This window comes from Salvelinus sp. IW2-2015, unplaced genomic scaffold, assembly GCF_002910315.2.
Source record: "Salvelinus sp. IW2-2015 unplaced genomic scaffold, ASM291031v2 Un_scaffold2245, whole genome shotgun sequence".
Lineage (NCBI taxonomy): Eukaryota > Metazoa > Chordata > Actinopteri > Salmoniformes > Salmonidae > Salvelinus > Salvelinus sp. IW2-2015.
The window spans coordinates 122,421-143,511 of NW_019943574.1; the positions used below are offsets into that span (position 1 = coordinate 122,421).

At 44.1% G+C, this 21,091-nt stretch overlaps 1 protein-coding gene across 1 annotated transcript in view; it reads left to right on the forward strand.

Annotated features, from left to right (window-relative positions):
* Nucleotides 1-1,523: 1,523 nt before the first annotated feature.
* LOC112073366 (RING finger protein 44-like) overlaps nucleotides 1,524-21,091 on the forward strand; it is a 30,616-nt gene continuing 11,048 nt past the window's right edge. The window contains exons 1-4 of the mRNA XM_024140678.2: nucleotides 1,524-1,818; nucleotides 13,283-13,473; nucleotides 14,353-14,578; nucleotides 15,066-15,176. Coding sequence (XP_023996446.1) covers nucleotides 13,367-13,473; nucleotides 14,353-14,578; nucleotides 15,066-15,176 — 444 coding nt within the window. The 5' untranslated portion in view covers nucleotides 1,524-1,818; nucleotides 13,283-13,366. The remainder of the gene's footprint in view (nucleotides 1,819-13,282; nucleotides 13,474-14,352; nucleotides 14,579-15,065; nucleotides 15,177-21,091) is intronic.

A 21,091-nucleotide genomic window follows, 5' to 3' on the forward strand; every position in this document is an offset into this window, starting at 1 on the left:
TTCGACCTCATTGTCTCTTCTCATTCTCTTCGCCTCATCTCTCCTCCTCTCTTGTATCTCCTCTCTCCCTCTCTCCTGTTCTCTCTCACTCGGCTCCGCTACACTGTTCATCAAAGTCTCTCTGTGATCCTCTTATCGTCTCTCGTTTAGTGTAATCTCCTCTTACTTCCCAGTCCCTCTGTCCATCTATCTTCTCGTCTTCCGCTCTACACATCTCACTCTCTCTCTTTTCTTTTTCTTTTTACCCCCTCTCTCCTCTCCCTCTCTCTCTCCTCTCTCTTCTCTCTCAATTCGTTGATCTCTCTCTGAGAGAGACAGAGCCAGAGAGACAGAGACAGAGAGAGACAGAGAGAGACAGAGAGACAGAGACAGAGAGAGTATGACATCAGTGATGAGCTATAAGCAACGTGTCTCACAGGGTGGGATCTTAGATGGGCGTAGGAAAGAGATTAACAACCGAAGGTGCATCAATTCCACCGTTAGCTGTTTTATTACCTGTACATGACAGATCCATAGTCGAATCAGTTTGTTCAATAAGAGTCCAGAGGTCAGCTTTGTGGTGTTACACGTGGACTGAAATAGACAGTCACTATCATTACACAACTGCTGCTGCCAGTCATCATATTGAGCTGACTGTAAACATTTCCAGAGAATAAACCATATTGTCATGGCTACAATATGATCGGTATATACTGTATTTGTATTTACTTAAAAGACCATATACATCTAAATGTAACCAGTCATTTGGTTTGTAAAAATAATTGTTGACTAACCTATTCATTCTATATATAACCTAGAGTTATAACTATGGAATATAAGGCTTTAGATCAACAGGCCTTTCTTTTCATGATCATGTGTCCTCTTGTCTTCTGACCTCATTGGGACTTCCTGGATAAATACATGTTCAATTAAAAAAAAGTTAAAAATAATATATAAAAAAATAATAATGATTTTTTACGAATAATATGTCACGTCATCTCATACAAGTCCTTATTGAGATGAGCAGACGAAAGACAAAAGTGAATACCTGCTTTTCCACTAGAGGGAGGCAGAAGTCAAAAGCACACACTGTTTTGTGTCGTAAACCAATGACAAAACCCTGGATCTCCTGTGTGCCACCTGACTTGTTTGCCCCAAATGAGCAAAAACCTAGACATTCACTTGGGAAGCCAGCCTAAATCTTCAGGTCTCGTCTCAGACAAGGCTAAGTGTGGTTCCTAGTCCCGACCACCTCCGTTGGGTGTAGTAATACTATAGGGATGCTCTACAACATTCTTGGAAGGATACCAATGACCATCGTGTACCTGATAGTGAAGTTGCATTGGTACAAACTAAAACAAAGGAGCATATAAAGTCAAAATCCCTTAGATATGAGGCCATTGACCTACTTATAGACAAGTGATCTTGACAGCCGACACATGACATTGGGGATATTACGCTGAAACACTCATACCGTCATTACGGTAAACCAGACAGGATGAAGTGCGCTCTCTCAAATGCGCCCAAATGGGGGTAAACCGTTTACTGCGAACCCTCAAAACAAGTGTCAGGGTGCTCTACCAGCTATGTACAATCAGCTGGAGTATATTGTGATTACAATTTTTGCGGCGTCTAGTCATAAATCCCGTGTAGGATGTTGGTTTCAGGTGTTTTGTAATACAAGGTATAATGTATGTACCTTTCTTTACAATAGTGGTGAAATCCACGGAATGTTCCACATAGGAACAGCTGACGACAATGCCGCACCGAAAATATGAACGAGATATGAAGGATTACAAGGAGTATCATTAAATCAAATGTTTGCTAATTAACAACCAGGTAACGATATTTATCACGTTGTCTAGACAGTTTGCATAGATTTTCTGTTCCTGTTTGCGTGCTAGCTTAGCTTAGCTGGGTCGCAGTTTTTCCAGGGACTGCGTTGGGCTTCGCTGTCTGTCTTTTCCCCCCAGCCTGCCTTGAGCCCCTCCTTGTTTTCTATTTCGCTAGGAGAGAGTAATGTTTACATTCGGCATAGGAAACGGGGTCTATCCTTACGCTATCTCCCACTTCCCGAAACGGTGTTATGTCCAGTAAAAGATGGTTAGAACATCCCAATAAGGATGCATTGGTCTCCTTCCCCCTTATATTAATATTCCCGTCTGCAACATTGCAGTGTTTTTATCTGCAGTGAAGCAATCAGACAGCCAGGCCTGACGTGCAGATGCTCAGACATAATCCATGATGCAATGTTTCTGGGCAAAATATATGTATGCTGGATCAATATACTTAAAAAATATATACTTTATTTATTTGGTTTAGGCAATTCTCAATGAATGTCGCTCCCGTTACTGGCCCACTTCACTTTATTCCACCGATAAATATCCTGTGCAAGCACCACTATAGTGAGTACCTTTACATGCACAGTAATAATTCGATATTAAAGTGATTATGTAATAGTCATGTAAACGCCTTACTCTGTGTATCTTAATCCGTGTAAGGCCAAAAATTGAAGTAAACATACGCCGATTAAAACACCTGATTTTCTGAGCAATCTTTCGAATTATTAGGACATGTAAACCCCCTAAATGGCGTTCCAACTGTGTATTTGATCTGCGCATGTGCTAACACCAAGCAAGCCTCTCTCTATAGAGTACCACAGTGTGAGTCATAATAACCATAACACCTGGCGGTCAAACAAGGAAATGGTTCCAATCGTTTTTCCACCATTCATTTTTCCCACTTAAAATTAGGGCTGTGCTTTGTGTAGGCTTACCCTGGCGTGCCGGTGACTTTTATCAATCAATATTTACTCTCGGATTTGAAAATTCTAATGTTTTGCTCCATTTTTTATTTTAAGTCAGTTAAAAACAAAATCTTATTTTCAATGACGCCTAGGAACAGTGGGTTAACTGCCTTATTCAGGGGCAGAACAACAGATTTTTACCTTGTCTATCTGTGATTGACTAGTTATATGCAGCATCATAACCTGATGTTACTGACTAACTAGCAAGGTGTGCTAACATGACTAGCTAGCAAGGTATGCTAACATGACTAGCTAGCAAGGTGTGCTAACATGACTAGCTAGCAAGGTGTGCTAACATGACTAGCTAGCAAGGTGTGCTAACATGCTTAGGCTAAGAGGGTGGTGCTATTACATCGACTATCTAGCAAGTGTGCTAACATGACTAATACTACGCATGTTGTGCTAATGCATGACTAGCTAGCAAGGGTGTGCTAAATCAACATGAACTATGCTAGCACGAGGTGTGCCTAGAGCATGAACTAGTAACAGCAGGTCGGTCCGCTAATTTTCATGGATATCAAAGGTGTGCTATAACCTGACTAGCCTAGGCAGGGTGTGGCGTGAAAATGACATATCTGCAAGTGTTAACAGTGACTACTCAGGTGGCTAACATGGACTATACGCAGGGTGTGTAACATGATATTAGAATTCACATGAAGCAGGGTGTTGATGACTACCTGCAGGGTGCAAATGTAACGTTAAACTTCAAACGTCCCCTCGCCCGACAACGGGTATGCCGCGAACCAGGGGACCCTCTGCACACAAGGGGAACTACTACTTCTAGGTTTCAGAAGCAAGTGACATAACTGATTGAAACGCTAATTGCGCGTACCCGCTAACTAGCTAGCCATTTCACATCTGTTTACACTCACCCCCTTTCAAAACCTCCCTCTTGTTCCGTAGCAACCAGTGAGAGTCAACCAGCAATAATGTACAGTATATTAACTTTAGACCGTCCTCGCCCGACACGTGGCGCGAACAGGGACCCTCTGCACAATCAACAACAGATCCACCCACCGAAGCGTCGTTAACCTCGACTCCCACAAAAGCCGCGGCCCTTGCAAGAGCAAGGGAACCACTACTTCTAGGTTTCAGAGCAATGTGAGTAACTGATTGAATGGACGCTGATTAGCGCGTACCGCTAACTACTAGGCCATTTCACATCCGTTACACTAACATGACTAACCTAGCAGGGTGTGCTAACATGACTAACTAGCGGGGTGTGCTAACATGACTAACATAGCAGGGTGTGCTAACATGACAAACTAGCAATGAGTACTAGCAGATAGTAGCTCTGTGGACTGCATGTTTTTTTTCTTTTGGAAAAGTTTTATTGTTGCATATATTTTTGCACATCATTTTATACACATAAAAACGGCAAAAAAGCATAAAACACAGTATTTGAATATTACATTTAAATTTGTTAAAAATTACATGTTGTTAAAAATAATAGAAACAACCATGAATAAAAGTACTTTTTCTTGTAAAAAACATCAAATTCTGTAAAAGCCATTTAAAATGTGTACAAATTATTTAACAAAGGTAAAACATTTAAGACATGCAAAACATGTTAAAAAGTCACTTTGTTAAAAGGCTTTCTTCGGTCCTTTGTACAGGGTGAGTCCTTATCAAACTCGCCTCCTCCTGATTCCTCCTTACAAGCAAACATTAAAGCAGGAAGCTCCAGTGACTCAGTCATAAAAAAGTGGTCAGATGAAGCAGATGCTAAACTACAGGACTGTTTTGCTAGCACAGACTGGAATATGTTCCGGGATTCTTGCGATGGCATTGCGGAGTACACCACATCAGTCACTGGCTTTATCAATAAGTGCATCGAGGACGTTGTCCCCACAGCGACTGTATATACCCCAACCAGAAGCCATGTATTACAGGCAACATTCGCACTGAGCTTAAGGGTAGGGTATTCCAACTTCCGGCGCCGAAAAGAGATGGCCGCCTCGCTTCGCGTTCCTTGGAAAATATGCAGTATTTTGTTTTTTTATGTGTTATTTCTTACATCGGTACCCCAGGTAATCTTAGGTTTCATTACATACAGTCGGGAGGAACTACTGAATATACGATTAACGTCAACTCATCATCGTTCCTACCAGGTATACGTGACGTCTCCCGAGATGACGGGATTTCCGTTGTTTTGCCCTATCCACCAATACAAGTTGGATCTGAATCCCAGCGGCGACCCGTGCGAGCGCCGAAAGAAGGGATAAAACGGAGGCGGTCCTCGTGGTAGGCTTCGGAGACGGGCACTCGGCGCTTATTTGCTCCACTCCCACATAGCTACCCCACGATGGTCCAGTCCCGCCAATAAGGTGGTGTGAGGGAGACGACCGAGCAGCGGGGTAGCGGATGAGAGGGAGAGACAGGAAGAGGGATGCAAGCGGTGGCGTCCGTGCTTTGCACGGGAAACAGGGTGGCGTACTCAGAGACGCGTAGACGGAGTCGGGTGCAGGCCACCGGGTTGCGTGTCAATTGCATTCGCGTCGACATGATTAACGAGAACCATCTTTTCCGTTAAGAATAGGAGGCGGGGGGTGGATGCCCTGTTATTGATTAACTTCGAATCGTTTGTGGCATCATTCTATACCAACACACAGGAACTCAAGTCATTCTGTCCTCGACTCTACGAACTCCCCAATCAAATGTCCGACCGATTATCTACCAAGGCAATCTCTTCAATCACTAACACAGCGCTAATATATCCCGCCCCAAAGCAGACACATCATGCCCGAACCGAAACTTAATCTGACTGCTTTGTAAACTGGAACCCCACCACCCTGAGGGCTGCGCATCATCGTAGCTGGGGATTTACAAGGCTAATCTTAAAAAAGCAAAACTCCTATTTCTAGTCAGCATATCATGAGTGTTGCTAACCAGGGCTGGAAAAACCCTAGATCGATTCGTTTATACCCTATGTTCCGCGGGACGCATATAAGGGCCGTCCCGCTGCCCCCTTGGAAAAGCTCACCCGAGGGCTCGCATTTTTGTTGTGTTCAGCCCTCAACAGAACCTCAAAACAACCTCCCGCGCTCAGGTCTGTTCAAACGCTGGTCGACAATTTGAATCCTACCGCTTCAAGACTGCTTTGATCACGCGGTTGGAATATGTTCCGCATTGCGTCAAACAAATATATTGACCGAATATCTGAATTACGGTGAGCGAGTTCATTAGGAAGTGCATTGACGATGTCGTACCCACAGCAACGATTAAAACTTCCCACAGAGTACAACCGTGGACTTGACGGCAGCATTCGCAGGAAAACTGAAAGCGCGAACCACTGCTTTCTGAACTCAAGGCCAAGGTGACGCGCCGAAGCATGACCCTGAATCAGAACAGTGTAGCTATTCTCGTCCGCAAGTGCAATCAAACAGGCTAAGTCCCAGTACAAGAGACAAAATCGAGTCGCAATTCACAGCTCAGACAAAGGTATGTGGCAGGGTCTACAGTCAATCACGGATTACAAAAAGAAAACCAGCCCCGTCGCGACCAGGATGTCTTGCTCCAAGACAGGTAAACAACTTTTTTTGCCCGCTTTGAGGACAATACAGTGGCCACTGACACGGCCCCCTACCAAAACCTGCGGGCTCTCCTTCACTGCACCGAGTGAGTAAAAACATTAAACGTGTTAACCCCCGCAAGGCTGCAGGCCCAGACGGCAATTCCCCAGCCCCCGCGTCTCAGAGCAATGGCGCAGCAGCTGGCTGGGTGTGTTACGGACATATTCAATCAAATCCTTATCCAGTCTGCTGTTCCCACATGCTTCAAAGAGGGCCACCATTGTTCGCTGTTCCCAAGAAAGCTAAGGTAACTGAGCTAAACGACTACCTGCCCGTAGCACTCACTTCCGTCATCATGACAGTGCTTTGAGAGACTAGTCAAGACCATATCACTCCACCCTCGGACACCCTAGACCCACTCCAATGCTTCCGCGACCCAATAGGTCCACAGACGACGCAATCGCAACCACACTGCACACTGCCCTAACCCATCTGGACAAGAGGAAACCACATGTGAGAATGTGTATATCGATTACGCCTCAGCATTTACACACCAAGTATCCCTACAAACTCGTCATCAGCTCGACCCTCGACCGACCCGCCCTGCATGAACGGTCCTGTGTCCTGACGGCGCCCGGTGGTGAGGGTAGGTAACAACATCTCCACCCCGCTGATCTCAACACTGGGGCCCACAAGGGTGCGTTCTGACCCTCTCCTGTATCCCTGTTCACCCACGACTGCGTGGCCATGCACGCCCTCAACTCAATCATCAAGTTTGCGATGAACTAACAGTGGTAGGCTTGATACCAACAACGTGACGAGCACGGCTACAGGAGGAGGTTGAGGGCCCTCGGAGTGTGTGGTGTCAGGAAAATAACCTCACACTCAACGTCAACAAAACAAAGGAGATGATTGTGGACTATCAGGAAACAGCAGAGGGAGCACCCCCCTATCCACATCGACGGTCAGTAGTGAGAGGTGGAAAAGTTTTAAGTTCCTCGGTGTACACATCACGGACAAACTGAATTGGTCCACCCACACAGACAGCGTTGTGAAGAAGGCGCAGCAGCGCCTCTCAACCTCAGGAGGCTGAAGAAATTCGCTTGTCACCAAGGCACTCACAAACTTCTACAGATGCACAATCGAGAGCATCCTGTCGGGCTGTATCACGCCTGTAGTGCAACTGCTCCGCCCACAACCGTAAGGCTCTCCAGAGGGTAGTGAGGTCTGCAGAACGCATCACCGGGGCAAACTACTGCCCTCCAGGACACCTACACCACCCGATGTCACAGGAAGCCATAAAGATCATCAAGGACAACAACCACCCAAGCCACTGCTCTTCACCCGCATCTATCATCAGAGGCGAGGTCAGTCACAGGTGCATCAAAGCAGGGACCGAGAACTGAAAAACAGCTTCTATCTCAAGGCCATCAGACTGTTAAACAGCCCACCACTAACATTTAGCGCCGCTGCCAAACTACTGACTCAACTCCAGCCACTTTAAAAATGGGAATTGATTGGAAATTATGTAAAAATGTACCACTAGCCCACTTTAAACAATGCCACTTAATATAATTTACATACCCTACATTACCCATCTCATATGTATATGTATAACTGTACTCTATATCATCTACTGCATCTTGCCATCTTTATGTAATACATGTACCACTAGCCCATTTAACAATGCCACTTTTGTTACATACCCTACAGTACTCATCTCATATGTATTACACCGTAACTCTATACCAATCTACTGCATCTTGCCATGCCGTTCTGTACCACCACTCATTCATATATCTTTATGTACATATTCTTTATCCCTTTACACTTGTGTGTGTGTATAAGGTAGTAGTTGTGGAATTGTTAGGTTAGATTACTTGTTGGTTATTACTGCATTGTCGGAACTAGAAGCACAAGCATTTCGCTACACTCGCATTAACATCTGCTAACCATGTGTATGTGACTAATAAAATTTGATTTGATTTGATTTGATTTGATTAGAGCTGCCACTTTCAAGGAGTGGGAGTCTAACCCGGAGGCTTATAAGAAATCCCGCTATGCCCTCCGACGAACCATCAAACAGGCAAAGCGTCAATACAGGACTAAGATCGAATCGTACAACACCGGCTCTGACGCTCGTTGGATGTGGCAGGGCTTGCAAACTATTACAGACTACAAAGGGAAGCACAGCCGCGAGCTGCCCAGTGACACGAGCCTACCAGACGAGCTAAATAACTTCTATGCTCGCTTTGAGGCAAGTAACACTGAAACATGTATGAGAGCATCAGCTGTTCCAGACGACTGTGTGATCACGCTCTCCGCAGCCAATGTGAGTGAGACCTTTGAACAGGTCAACATTCACAAAGCCGCAGGTGTAACAGTATAGGTTCTGTCCCTCTCCTCGCCCCTACCTGGGCTCGAACCAGAGACCCTCTGCACACATCGACAGTCACCCTCGAAGCATCGTTACCCATCGCGCCACAAAAGCAGCGGCCCTTGCAGAGCAAGGGGAACAACTACTTCAAGGTCTCAGAGCGAGTGATGTCACCGATTGAAACGCTATCAGCGCGCACCACCGCTAACTAGCTAGCCATTTCACATCAGTTACACAGGGCCAGAAGGATTACCAGGACGTGTACTCCGAGCATGCGCTGACCAACTGGCAAGTGCGTTCACTGACATTTTCCACCTCTCCCTGTCTGAGTCTGTAATACCAGCATGTTTCAAGCAGACCACCATAGTCCCTGTGCCCAAGAACACTAAGGTAACCTGCCTAAATGACTACCGACCCGTAGCACTCACGTCTGTAGCCATGAAGCGCTTTGAAAGGCTGGTCATGGCTCACATCAACACGTTTATCCCAGAAACCCTAGACCCACTTCAATTTGCATACCGCACCAACAGATCACTCTACACTGCCCTTTCACACCTGGACAAAAGGAACACCTATGTGAGAATGCTATTCATTGACTACAGCTCAGTGTTCAACACCATAGTGCCCTCAAAGCTCATCACTAAGCTAAAGGCCCCTGGGACTCAACATCTCCCTCTGCAACTGGATCCAGGACTTCATGACAGGCCGCCCCCAGGTGGTAAGGGTAGGTAACAACACATCCCCCACGCTGATCCTCAACATGGGGGGCCCCTCAGGGATGCGTGCTCAGTCCCCTCCTGTACTCCCTGTCCACTCATGACTGCACGGCCAGGCACGACTCAAACACCATCATTAAGTTTGCTGATGACACAACAGTGGTAGGCCTGATCCCCGACAACGATGAGACAGCCTATAGGGAGGAGGTGAGAGACCTGGACGTGTGGTACAAGGACAACAACCTCTCCCTCAACATGAACAAGACAAAGGAGATGATTGTGGACTACAGGAAAAGGAGGACCGAGCAACCCCCCCATTCTCATCAACGGGGCTGTAGTGGAGCAGGTTGAGAGATCAAGTTCCTTGGCGTCCACATCACCAACAAACTAACATGGTACAAGCACACCAAGGCAGTTGTGAAGAGGGCACGACAAAACCTATTCCTCCTCAGGAGACTGAAAAGATTTGGTCCTCAAAATGTTTTACAGCTGCACCATCGAGAGCATTCTGACGGGTTGCATCACTGCCTGGTATGGCAACTGCTCGGCCTCCGACTGCAAGGCACTACACAGGGTAGTGCGAACGGCCCAGTACATCACCAGGGCCAATCTTCCTGCCATCCAGGACCTCTATACCAAGTGGTGTCAGAGGAAGGCCCTAAAAATTGTCAGACTCCAGCCACTCTAGTCGTAGACTGTTCTCTCTGCTACCGCATGGCAAGTGGTACCAGAGTGCCAAGTCTACATCCAAGAGGCTTCTAAACAGCTTCTACCCCCAAGCCATAAGACTCATGAACAGCTAATCAAATGTCTACACAGACTATTTGCATTGCCCCCCCCCCCCCCCATTCTACGCTGCTGTCTACTCTGTTATCTATGCATAGTCACTTTAATAACTCTACCTACATGTTACCTCAATTACCTCGACACCGGTGCCACCGCACATTGACTCTGTACCGGTACCGGTACCCCCTGTATATAGCCTCCACATTGACTCTGTACCGGTACCCCCTGTATATAGCCTCCACATTGACTCTGTACTCGTACCCCCCTGTATATAGCCCCGCTATTGTTATTTACTGCTGCTCTTTAATTATTTGTTATTTTTATCTCTTACTTTTTTATTTTTTTATTTTCTTAACTACATTGTTTGTTAAGGGCCTGTAAGTAAGCATTTCACTGTAAGGTCTACACCTGTTTGAATTTGGCGCATGTGACAAAAGTTTATTTGATTTTTGAAATCACTAAAACCAAATGGAAACAGTGTAGAAATGAGAATCGACCTACATTCATTGTTTCTTGACCATTTACAACTCGCTAATAATCACTGAAATAAAAGCTAGACAGTCAGGGAGCATTGAAAATGCCAAAAACAATGGGTAGAGGACAATATTTTGCACATTTTGACAGCGAGGAAATCGAACAAATTTTCAGTGCAGTCCTCCAGACCTCGTTGAATACCAAATGTTTGACACACGTGGTCTAGTTCTTCTCAAAACTTATTTGGGATCGGTGTCTCTTCCATGGGACGGTTGAGCTAACGTAGGCTAATGCAATTAGCATGAGGTTGTAAGTAACAAGAAAATGTCCCTGGACATAGACATATCTGATATTGTCAGAAAGCTTAAATTCTTGTTCATCTAACTGCACTGTCCAATTTACAGTAGCTATTACTGTGAAAGAATACCATGCTATTGTTTGAGTGCACAATTTTGAACATTAAAAGTTATTAATATAAAAATTAGGCACATTTGGCCAGTCTTGGCACAAAATTTGGAACAGACATGCAATGGTTCATTGGATCAGTCTTTAAAAAAAAACATATACTGCTGCCATCTAGTGGCCAAAGTCTAGATTGCACCTGGGCTGGAATAATACATTATGGCCTTTCTCTTGCATTTAACAAAAAATACAAAATAAAGTTTTTTTATTTTCTTTGTATAATATTTTACCAGATCTATTGTGTTATATTACCCTACATTCCTTTCACATTTCCACACAACTCAGTGTCTCCTTTCAAATGGTACCAAGAATATCCATAACCTTGCTCCAGGGCCTGAGCTACAGGCAGTTAGATTTGGGAATGTCATTTCAGATGAAAATTGGGGGGAAAAAGGGGCAAACCTAAAGAGGTTAAAAGCTGTACCTAGTTTAGTTTTTCAGCATCAAAGTTGTGTCTGTGCCAGTCATATGTCTTTTTGATTTGTATGTATTTGTGATCAAGAATTCCTATCCCCACAGGATGTGAATAGTTTATTTGGGATACAATGTAGCGATAAAGCATACTTGGTTTCGGCCTCGCCTACAGTTTGTGATTGGTGTTTTTAACACTCGGGCAGAAGAGAGGTGGCTTCATCAAAAACAACGCTATCCAAGGCGCTCCGTGAAAATAACACGCGTGAAGGAAAGGTGCCTATTACATTTATCGTAATTAATCATTCTAAACGAATCATTCGTTAGAAAAATAATATACCCGCTTGTATTTATTTAGACAGCTGGACGGACTGTGCAATAACGTTAGATAGCAAATAGGCTATCCACTAGCATAACACAGGCTGCGAACGTTAACCAATTAAGTTAGCCATAGGGTATATAACCTCAGTCCGCGCATCTCTCGTCTGCTGAGTTGAGACTAAAGCAAGTTCGCTTAAGGTGGCTAGCTAGTTAAGCATTCTCAGTTAGCTGAAAGGAAAACATTATTAACGATGCTAGGCAGGTTAGCTATCACGCTAATCATGTTCCTTTCATGCATTTAGCTATTGATAGCTAGCATATTTGCGAAATGTGATTTGAAAAGCTTGATTCTTTTGTGCAACACGCACACTACAAAAATGTGGTTGACAGTAGACGGCTTTCTTGGCTTATATAACAGCTAGCTAGCGCCTGTGTCCATTGCAAGCAATGCCTTTGTGCTTTTTGAGGCTAAATGCGTTAGCATCATGGAATCTCAGCCATGCAACTGTAAATGAAAATAGAAGTGTAACGTTGCATGCCTGTCTCATTAAAACGTGAAACGAATATGTTATTGCTACTTATTTAGCTAACTCCTCGTCCTTTGTTGTTGCTTTGTTTCTCTGAGCACATGGCTTTCCTTGTTTTTGTTTGTTAGCTACAGCGCCCCCTATTTACGAACTTATGACTTTAAATAGTCCGGCGCCCAATGTGTTTCTATTTTTGTTTTACTTATAGATTTTTGGGCCAATCAGATCATCTCTGAAAACATCTGTTGTGAATAAATCTGACGTGATTGGTCAAAGGACTAATTAGTGGAAAACATCCGAATTGGGCTACCTGTGTAAATTCCTTGCACGTATAGCTAGCTACAGTCAGTAGCTATACATTTGTCATTTAGCAGATGCTCTTATCCAGAGTGACTTAGTGTAGTATTTTTTTAAGTTTTTTTTGGTCTGATAGAAAATGTTTTACATCTTAAAGGTGCAGTGAAAGTTCTGTTTTCCTGGTTTTTTTTCTTCTCATATTGTACAACAGCTGATGAAACTAACACTGTAAAAGTGTGAAAACATTTGATCAGATGTAGTTCTGCACAGGACCTTCTAATCGGCAGGTTTGTGTGGGCGGGAGTTTCAGCTTTCCAACGGTGACATCACCATGTGTCAAATTGGTCAATAGACCAATAACAAAGAGTTCCAAACCTCTCTGCCAATAACAGCTAGTTTTCAGTTTTCAGCTCCCAGACAGTCCTAGCTAAATTCTTGCTTGAGAAATTGTTATTTTTGCAAGTTTTTATTGGAAATCTCTTACACTAAGGTACTTAATTGTTACCCAGAAATGATTTTGTATATAGACACACGCACACATTTCACATCAACCTCAGTTTTGCGTATCCAGGCTAGTGAGTGTGATTGGGTAGCTAATGGTGTTTTATTTTCAGGGTAAAGACAGAGGTTAGAAGTGCCTCCAGCACCCCTGCTCTCCTCTTCCAGAGTGTGACTCGTCGGTCCCCGCGACGTCACCAATGCGACCATGGGAAATAGCAGTGAATAGGCGGCCACCGACAGCCCCCTTGAACCAGAGGAGGTTCCTAGGAGAGCCCTGCAACACACCAGTGCACCTCAGGAGAAGGTGAATAGTACTCCCTTAGTACTTGGTGTGTTCCAAATGGCACCAATACAGTACACTACCCTATAGAGCTCTGGTCAAAAGTAGTGCACTATAAAGGGAAGAGGGATACATTTGGCACACCCTCTTTAAAAACATTTATTTTTATTTTTTATCAACTGTCATCATGGGATAATGAGCCATCCATCCTGAGGTTTCCTGAATAGTGTGTTCTGGTCTACTACATAGGGTTTAGGAATCATTTGTGCCGTATTCAAGGACCAACTACCCAGACAGCACTTCTTCTTTGACTGTATTTGATAAACTACTGTCATAGTTTACATGAACTGAAGAAAAGCATCATAAATTGTATGGAGTGTTGTATCGAAAAAAATAATGTAAATTGTCTAAGTATATCCCAAACAGATCATGTAGTATATCCCAAACAGATCATGTAGTATATCCCAAACAGATCATGTAGTATATCCCAAACAGATCATGTAGTATTCCCAAACAGATCATGTAGTATATCCCAAACAGATCATGTAGTATATCCCAAACAGATCATGTAGTATATCCCAAACAGATCATGTAGATGGTCTATGCATGGTATCCTTGATGTTTCACAGTGTGCTTACTTAAGGTTCCAGACCCCCAAAAAATACAAAAAGGCGACCACCATGTCTTTTGGATTCTAGCTGTTGTTTAGGGACCTTTTTCCCCCCCCCACTAAACTTCTCTAACTTGTGATATTCATAAACATGTTTTAATGTCAAATAAATAACATTACATTAAAGACAATCTTAAGTATATCCTAAATAGATCATTGGATACACTTTTTTTTTTTTTTTAATACATGGTATGCCTGATGTTTTATGGTGTGCTACCGTGATGTTCCTGCAGCCCGCCAGTGAGACGACAGTGGGGGAGTCGAGACCGACCGGTTGTACTCCCCAACGCCTTGCTCCAGGACTTCAACCACCCTCTCTTCTCCCAGCAACATCAGCAGGTTCTTTTAGATGAGTCCAGACAATACAGCCACGCCAGTGCACCGCCACGCATGCTTCACCCTGCCGCACACCCACCTCAGCATCAACAGACCCCCATCATGGTGGAGCTACACGACCAGGTACGTAGGTACCACACCGCTGTAGTAGTGGGGGAACCCTATTCCCTTTGGGGCCCCTGGTTAAAAGTACTGCACTTAGTAGGGTACCATTTGGAACATAATCAAAATGAAAAGACTAGAGAAGAATGTGCGACTTTACTTTCATTACTTTCAGAGTGTATGTTGAACAAGGCAGTTAACCCACTTGTTACCCGGTAGGCCGTCATTGTAAATAAGAATTTGTTCTTAACTGACTTGCCTAGTTAAATAAAAGTTAAATTAAAATGTTGTGGTCTAGTGAATAAAAAAATTCACCCTGGTTTAAGATCTGGGCCAGATGTGAGTTATTTATGCCGTCTGTTAGGCTCTATGATACGGTGAGCTTTGGAGAAAGATGATACACAGAACAGTCTTTAAAATGAGACGTCACTGTTACGTTCTGTCTTTTAAAGTTGTTTGGAAAATGGACTGAATTGTTGTTTTCTCTCTTGTACTAATATTGAACCAGGGATCCGTTCCCATCTCTTACACTGTTACCACGGTGACGACGCACGGTTTCCCCATCCACGCCGGGCAACCTCTCCCAGGGTGCAACAGTCAGCAGCTCCCAGCATGCTCGGTAATGTTCAGCGGACAGCTCTCTCTGCTCTGCTGCCTTCCTCCTTACGGTTGCGTAGGAAAGCGGTGTATTAACAGTGGGTACGGATGTGCGTAGGAAGCGGTTATTAACAGTGGGTACGGTGGCGTAGGAAAGCGGTGTATTAACAGTGGGTACGGTGCAGTGGGAAGCGGTTGTATTAAACAGTGGTACGATGGTGGGAGCGGTTGTATTAACAGTGCGGGACGGTGCGAGGAAGCGTGGTGTTTAACAGTGGGTACGGTGCGTAAGGAAGCGGCGTATTAACAGTGGGTACGTGGTAGGAAGCGTGTATTAACAGTGGGTATGGGCGTTGTGACATGACGTCACTGACATTCCAGCTCTTCCTTTTCAAACTCACAAGGAGGAGGAAGGCACAGAGCAGAGAGAGCTGTCGCTGAACATTTACCGAGCCATGTGTGGTGCCATGGGAGCCTGCCTTGATCTTAAGTTGAGCATGCAGGACAGGCATGGGGAGAAAGGTGGAGTTGCGGCTTGGACTACGGCGGACAGGGAGGGAGGGGCGGAAACGCGGGCGGCGTATTTTCACACGGCTGTAAGTGGAGCGGTTGAAGAGCAGTTCAGTTCTCTGTGCCGGCATACACACGATCCGACTCATTACAGTGTTAAGCAGTGTAAGAGATGGGAACGAGCCGAGATACCGCGCCTATGGGTTTCTATGGGATAGTAGGAGCCAACCAGAGATAGTATCCCTACATACAGATTCGACGAGGTTTCCGATGTGTTTCTTCCAACAACTTTGGTATAAAGACATGACACCGGTACAGTGGACCGTCTCATCTATCTAAGGACTAGATCTGCTGATATTCTGCGGGCGCATCTGGATTATTTCGCGCGACCAGCTCACGGTTAGCGTTGGGACTCAGGGAGAGCCTAACAGACCTCCGGCCATATGCAGGAATAATACATCACATACGGTGGAGTCCCAGCAGATACTGGAGACACTCACAGGCGATGATATAGGGTTCATCACCTTCTGCCATCCCGGATAGACCTAATAACTAACAATTTTAACCATATGTAGCAGGTGTTTTTACTATTAACGAAGGGCAAATGTAGTTTAAGGAAGAGCTCACAGATTCCCTAGTCTTCAACATTGACTCGACCTAGCGTTGACTGCTCCGGTGTAACCGACCGTAGGCTTAACGTGCGCTATTGCTATAGGGCTACATAAGGCACGCTCCTGAGTACCATGCATACAGGGTAGACAGTTCGTGCCTACGCCTTACAATCTCATAGTCTACTACGACCTACGATCGTATATACATGTTTGATAATGGAGATGTACTTAGATTCACAGCACTATTGGTGTCACCCATAGCCCACTAAGTGCAGTACTTTACCGCAGGGGCCCAAGGGATAGGGTCCCACTACTACACATTCATAGCGGTGTGGTACCCGCTCTGGCTACTTGTTATCCTACGTATCTCTGTGAATTACGTTTGTAGTGCATTACCACCATGCATGCGGTTAGCGTCCCTCAGTGTTTGATACCGCTGAGCTCCAGTGGGTTAGTCCTCCGCTGCGCGGGCAGGGCATGCAAAGCATGCGTGGCGTGCACTGGGTGCGGTCGGTACGTATGTCTGGACCTCAATCTAAAAGAACCTGCTGATGTTGACTATTGGACCTCTGTACGGGAGCACGAAAGAGAGGGTGGTTTGAAGTCCTGGAGCAAGGCGTTGGGGAGTCACTGATACTAATAGGTCACCAATTGTCTGTCGGTCTGGTTATAACTCATTGGCGGTCTGTCCGCGGTAACCTCCCAGCTGTCGTCCTCACCTGTGGGGTGGTGAATCACGGCTAACGCCCATTCGTACGTCCGTACATCCAATGACTAATTATCAGGCATACCAGGGGCCTCACCTCTTATTGGTTATTACTGGGCAAGACAAAAAAAAAACTATAATGTAAGTATTCACTGCTATTTGATTTCATTCTATCCCTAGGTATTAATAACCTAAGATTTGTCTTTTTTTTACATGTAACATTACGATTTGATTTTGTATTTTGAGCACTTGATAGTAAGTGTTTATCATTTCACTTGGAGAGTATCACAGTATAGGTCAGACATGGTTTTTAGATGGGGTGGCGGCACAGGTCCTTCTAGAACACGAATCATGTCTATGATTCTCAATAAGACAGTGAGAGATGTCGTATCCAGCATGGAATATATGTGAGTTGTATTGATATTGGGGGTGGCATTTGTGACCTATTCCATAGTGGAGCTACTACCTCTGCTAGTGAAAACATGGCAAGGATACACGCGATTGAACATAGAGACTCATGGACTCTACCAGTGGAGCATCTTGTGATATTGGGAATTGATACAATACATATATTGCGTGTTGTATGGATAGGACCATATTTTGCCACATTGTAAACCACTAAGAGGAATTAATTTTGGGGACCTTATCTACAGTGCAATTCCTGTCATGATATCCGTCGGGTTGGATAATATCACCAAATACTATTGGTGAACATCGACCGTGGTTGCGTGAATAGTTCTTCCTCATAACACAATTTGAATTTCTGGGTATTCTTGGGATAGGGAGTGCTTCCTCACTTTGAATCCCAGCGGGTTTGCGGGGTAGAGCTTAACGTAGCTGCTAACAATGCTTAGCCATGAGGTTGTAAGTAACAAAAGATAAATAAATGTCCCTGGAATCATAGACATATCTGATAATTGTCGAAGCTTACAATGTTTTCGTGTGTATATCAATTACTCTACAAATCGTATGCACTGTTTAGCTGTCCAGAATATATCTACACAAGTAACTGAAATTTACTCGTTGTTGTAAGTGATGCCGATATGACTTAATCATGTGATCTGTTTTTTTGTGAAGAGTTGCAACTCTAAGACAATTTTTACAGTATTACATTTAATTTCAGGATTTTCAAACTCATATTACACCAATAGGACCACTTATATCAGTATTTGGCGTGTCTCTCTTCAGGTCTCTCTCCGTAAGAGGCTATACACAGTTATAGGGTAATGTATACGATACACTATGGTTCAGTCAGAAGGATAAGAGTCTATGTTATAGCACTATGATATAAGCGGTAGTTCTGGCCTCCTTGCGCCTAATTTGGCAGAAGGTCACTCAAAATATGAGCTCCTGGGCAGAAGCACACTACACCATTTAATGTGTAGCTTTCCGTACCTCGACGAATCTATACACTATCACTATAAAGTTCTTTTAAATTTTTTTCTTGTGTAATAAACACAATTTCATGAGCCAGAATGGATCGATTGCGTTCAGTTTATTATCCATGAATGAGTTGACTAAAAAATAAAATAAATGTTTTTTAAAGAGGGTGTGCGCAAATGTATCCCTCTTCCCCTTTATAGGGTGTCAACATATACTTCCTTATCTCTATTGACGTCCAGACGCTTCCCTGATGAGTGTCCGTATGTTCTGTACTGGGTATGTGGTTGCACATTTGGAAAACAAGACCATAATTCACTTAGGGAGTCCATCTGATTTTCACGGGCTTCTCTCCTGAGTGCCCACTGGGTGGGTGGCTGTTGCACGGGCTTTGCTCACTACCGGTCAGACCAGTCGCTTGTATTTGGTTCATAGGGAGGGGCTGTGTCTGGTTCAGGATGTGGCACGAACTATGGGGCACGCGTATACTACCCATGGTCTGCTCTATTGGTAGACAGGGTGTCGCAGAGGGGCTGTACCGACCGAGCTCGCACACTTCTGGAGATGTTAGTGATGATTGCAGAGCAGGCGTTTAGAGCTGGTATTGTGGCACTGTCTTAATGGCCGTCTGTCTTTAAGTCCTATCTGCTTAATTATAGGTATTTGATAAATGACTAATGGCCTATTCATAGCCGATCTTATCACAGAGATCTGATCTAATGCTTACTATTGGGTTAGCTGAGATAGCTAGCAACGACTATGAGGCGTTTTGTTATCGGTGTGCAGGACTTCATGTGTGCGTTGTGGGTGTCTTGAGGAGTGGTGTCTATACTACATTGGTGTCATCTAGGGTATATGGAGCAACTTCTATCAAGATGATATACCTGCTTATGTGCTCAAAGGCCTCGATGAGAGGTTATTCACAACATATGAAAGAGACATGCAGAGGTATTATAATTATAATCGAATATATCTCTATATGTCTAGCATATTTAGTAGGTTGATCTGCCGTCGTGAGATGCATTGAAACGCTATTGATCTAAGTAATGAAAGCTGATCGGACTGGAGCATGTTATATATCGGAGCATATGTACAGTAGAGCGAGTTCATTATTGTGGAGAACTCTTATGATCATAGTCTTGGTCTAGCGTTAAATTGCACAATTGACACGAAAGTTTCCCGATCAGGCTATATGGCTCGTATCCGTCGCACTCTCTCGTCTGCCTGGAGTTGTGTATATTGGAGCAAAGTTTCGCCTTAAGAGGGCACTGAACCTACTCTTAACCCGACCACTATCCCCAAATCACGTTTAGCTGACGATTAGGGACAAGTGTTCCTGTTGTGCAGACGCGTAATCGCCTAATCATAGATTCAAGCATTGTATTTCAACACCTTTTTACCAGTTGGTGTTAGTTTTCGTTTAGCCATCTCCAGTTTGTATACTATTGCGGGTAATCTTGAGCATATTGTTGAGAGTGAGTGAATTATATAAGAAAAACACCTAGGAATAATCCATTTTGAACTTGGCCTATGCACACTGCGTGGTCCTGTACCGTTTAGAAGACGGTTGTAATATTCTTGGCCTATTTATTCACTATACAGATGTCGCGCGAGCTATGATATCACATTATACCTTAAAAAATACTAGCGCACTTTCGTAGCATCTACTTTTGCTGGAGTCAAGAAGTCATGCCGTTATAGCTAACATTGAAGCAGAGATTCATATGAGCTCGCACTTACAGCATCCTGAGGCTTATGACGTGCATAGAGTAGATTTAACGATCCAGGCTCAGTGCTCTAGATCTTCTGGTGTACCTGTGATCTCGCAATTGTATTACGTTCGGCTTTGAACCATCACGTCAGATTTCTTCACAACAGATGTTTTCAGAGATGAATCTGATTGGCCCAAAAATCTAATATAGTATATAGCTTACAAAAATATGACACTATCCATGTGCGGCGCCTGTTGACTATTTGTTTATGAAGTCAGGGAGGAAGTCTCGTAATATGGTTGGCTGCGTATGTTCTAACACCATTACACAAAACAGACGCCGGAAAGCCATAGGGTGCTCCAGGAGAATTATGCAAAGGGACGCTAACAACAAAGGACGGGAAGTTCTACGCTAAATAGTTAGTAGTCTAATAGAGCATATTTGCCGTTTTCATACGTTTTAATGAGACATGAGCGGGATGCTATACGTTACAATCGGGTTAGGTCTTTACACCTTTTAACAGTTGCTATGGCTGAGAAATTCTCTCATGAGCTGAATCTGCACTATATCTTATGCCTCTTAAAAAAGCAACAAAGGGTCTAATTGCGTGGACATGGATCGATGTTTCATTGAGTTCTGCTATGTCTTTAGCTGTTATACTAAGCCAAGAAAGCCGGTCTAGACTGTCCAACTTTGGTCTTTACTTTGTTTTGCGCAATAGATACTATTTTTTGAGATAGCATGCTGTGCTTGTGGTGGAATTTGGTTCATCACACAGGATCTAAGATGCTTGTTCGAAAATCACATGTTTCTTGTCGAAGATATGACATCCAGGCGATATCGAGAGCTTTAAGCAATGCATTGTGTAAAATATGATGTAACATTGGCACTGTAAGTCGAATGTGCCATAGACTAACCTGCGCCTTAAGCTCACGGTTTAAAATAGATTTAGTTTACCTTTCTAGTTGGCTACATGAGTAAAGTGCTTAGACTTAGGCAGCCAACCTTATCCTAGTCG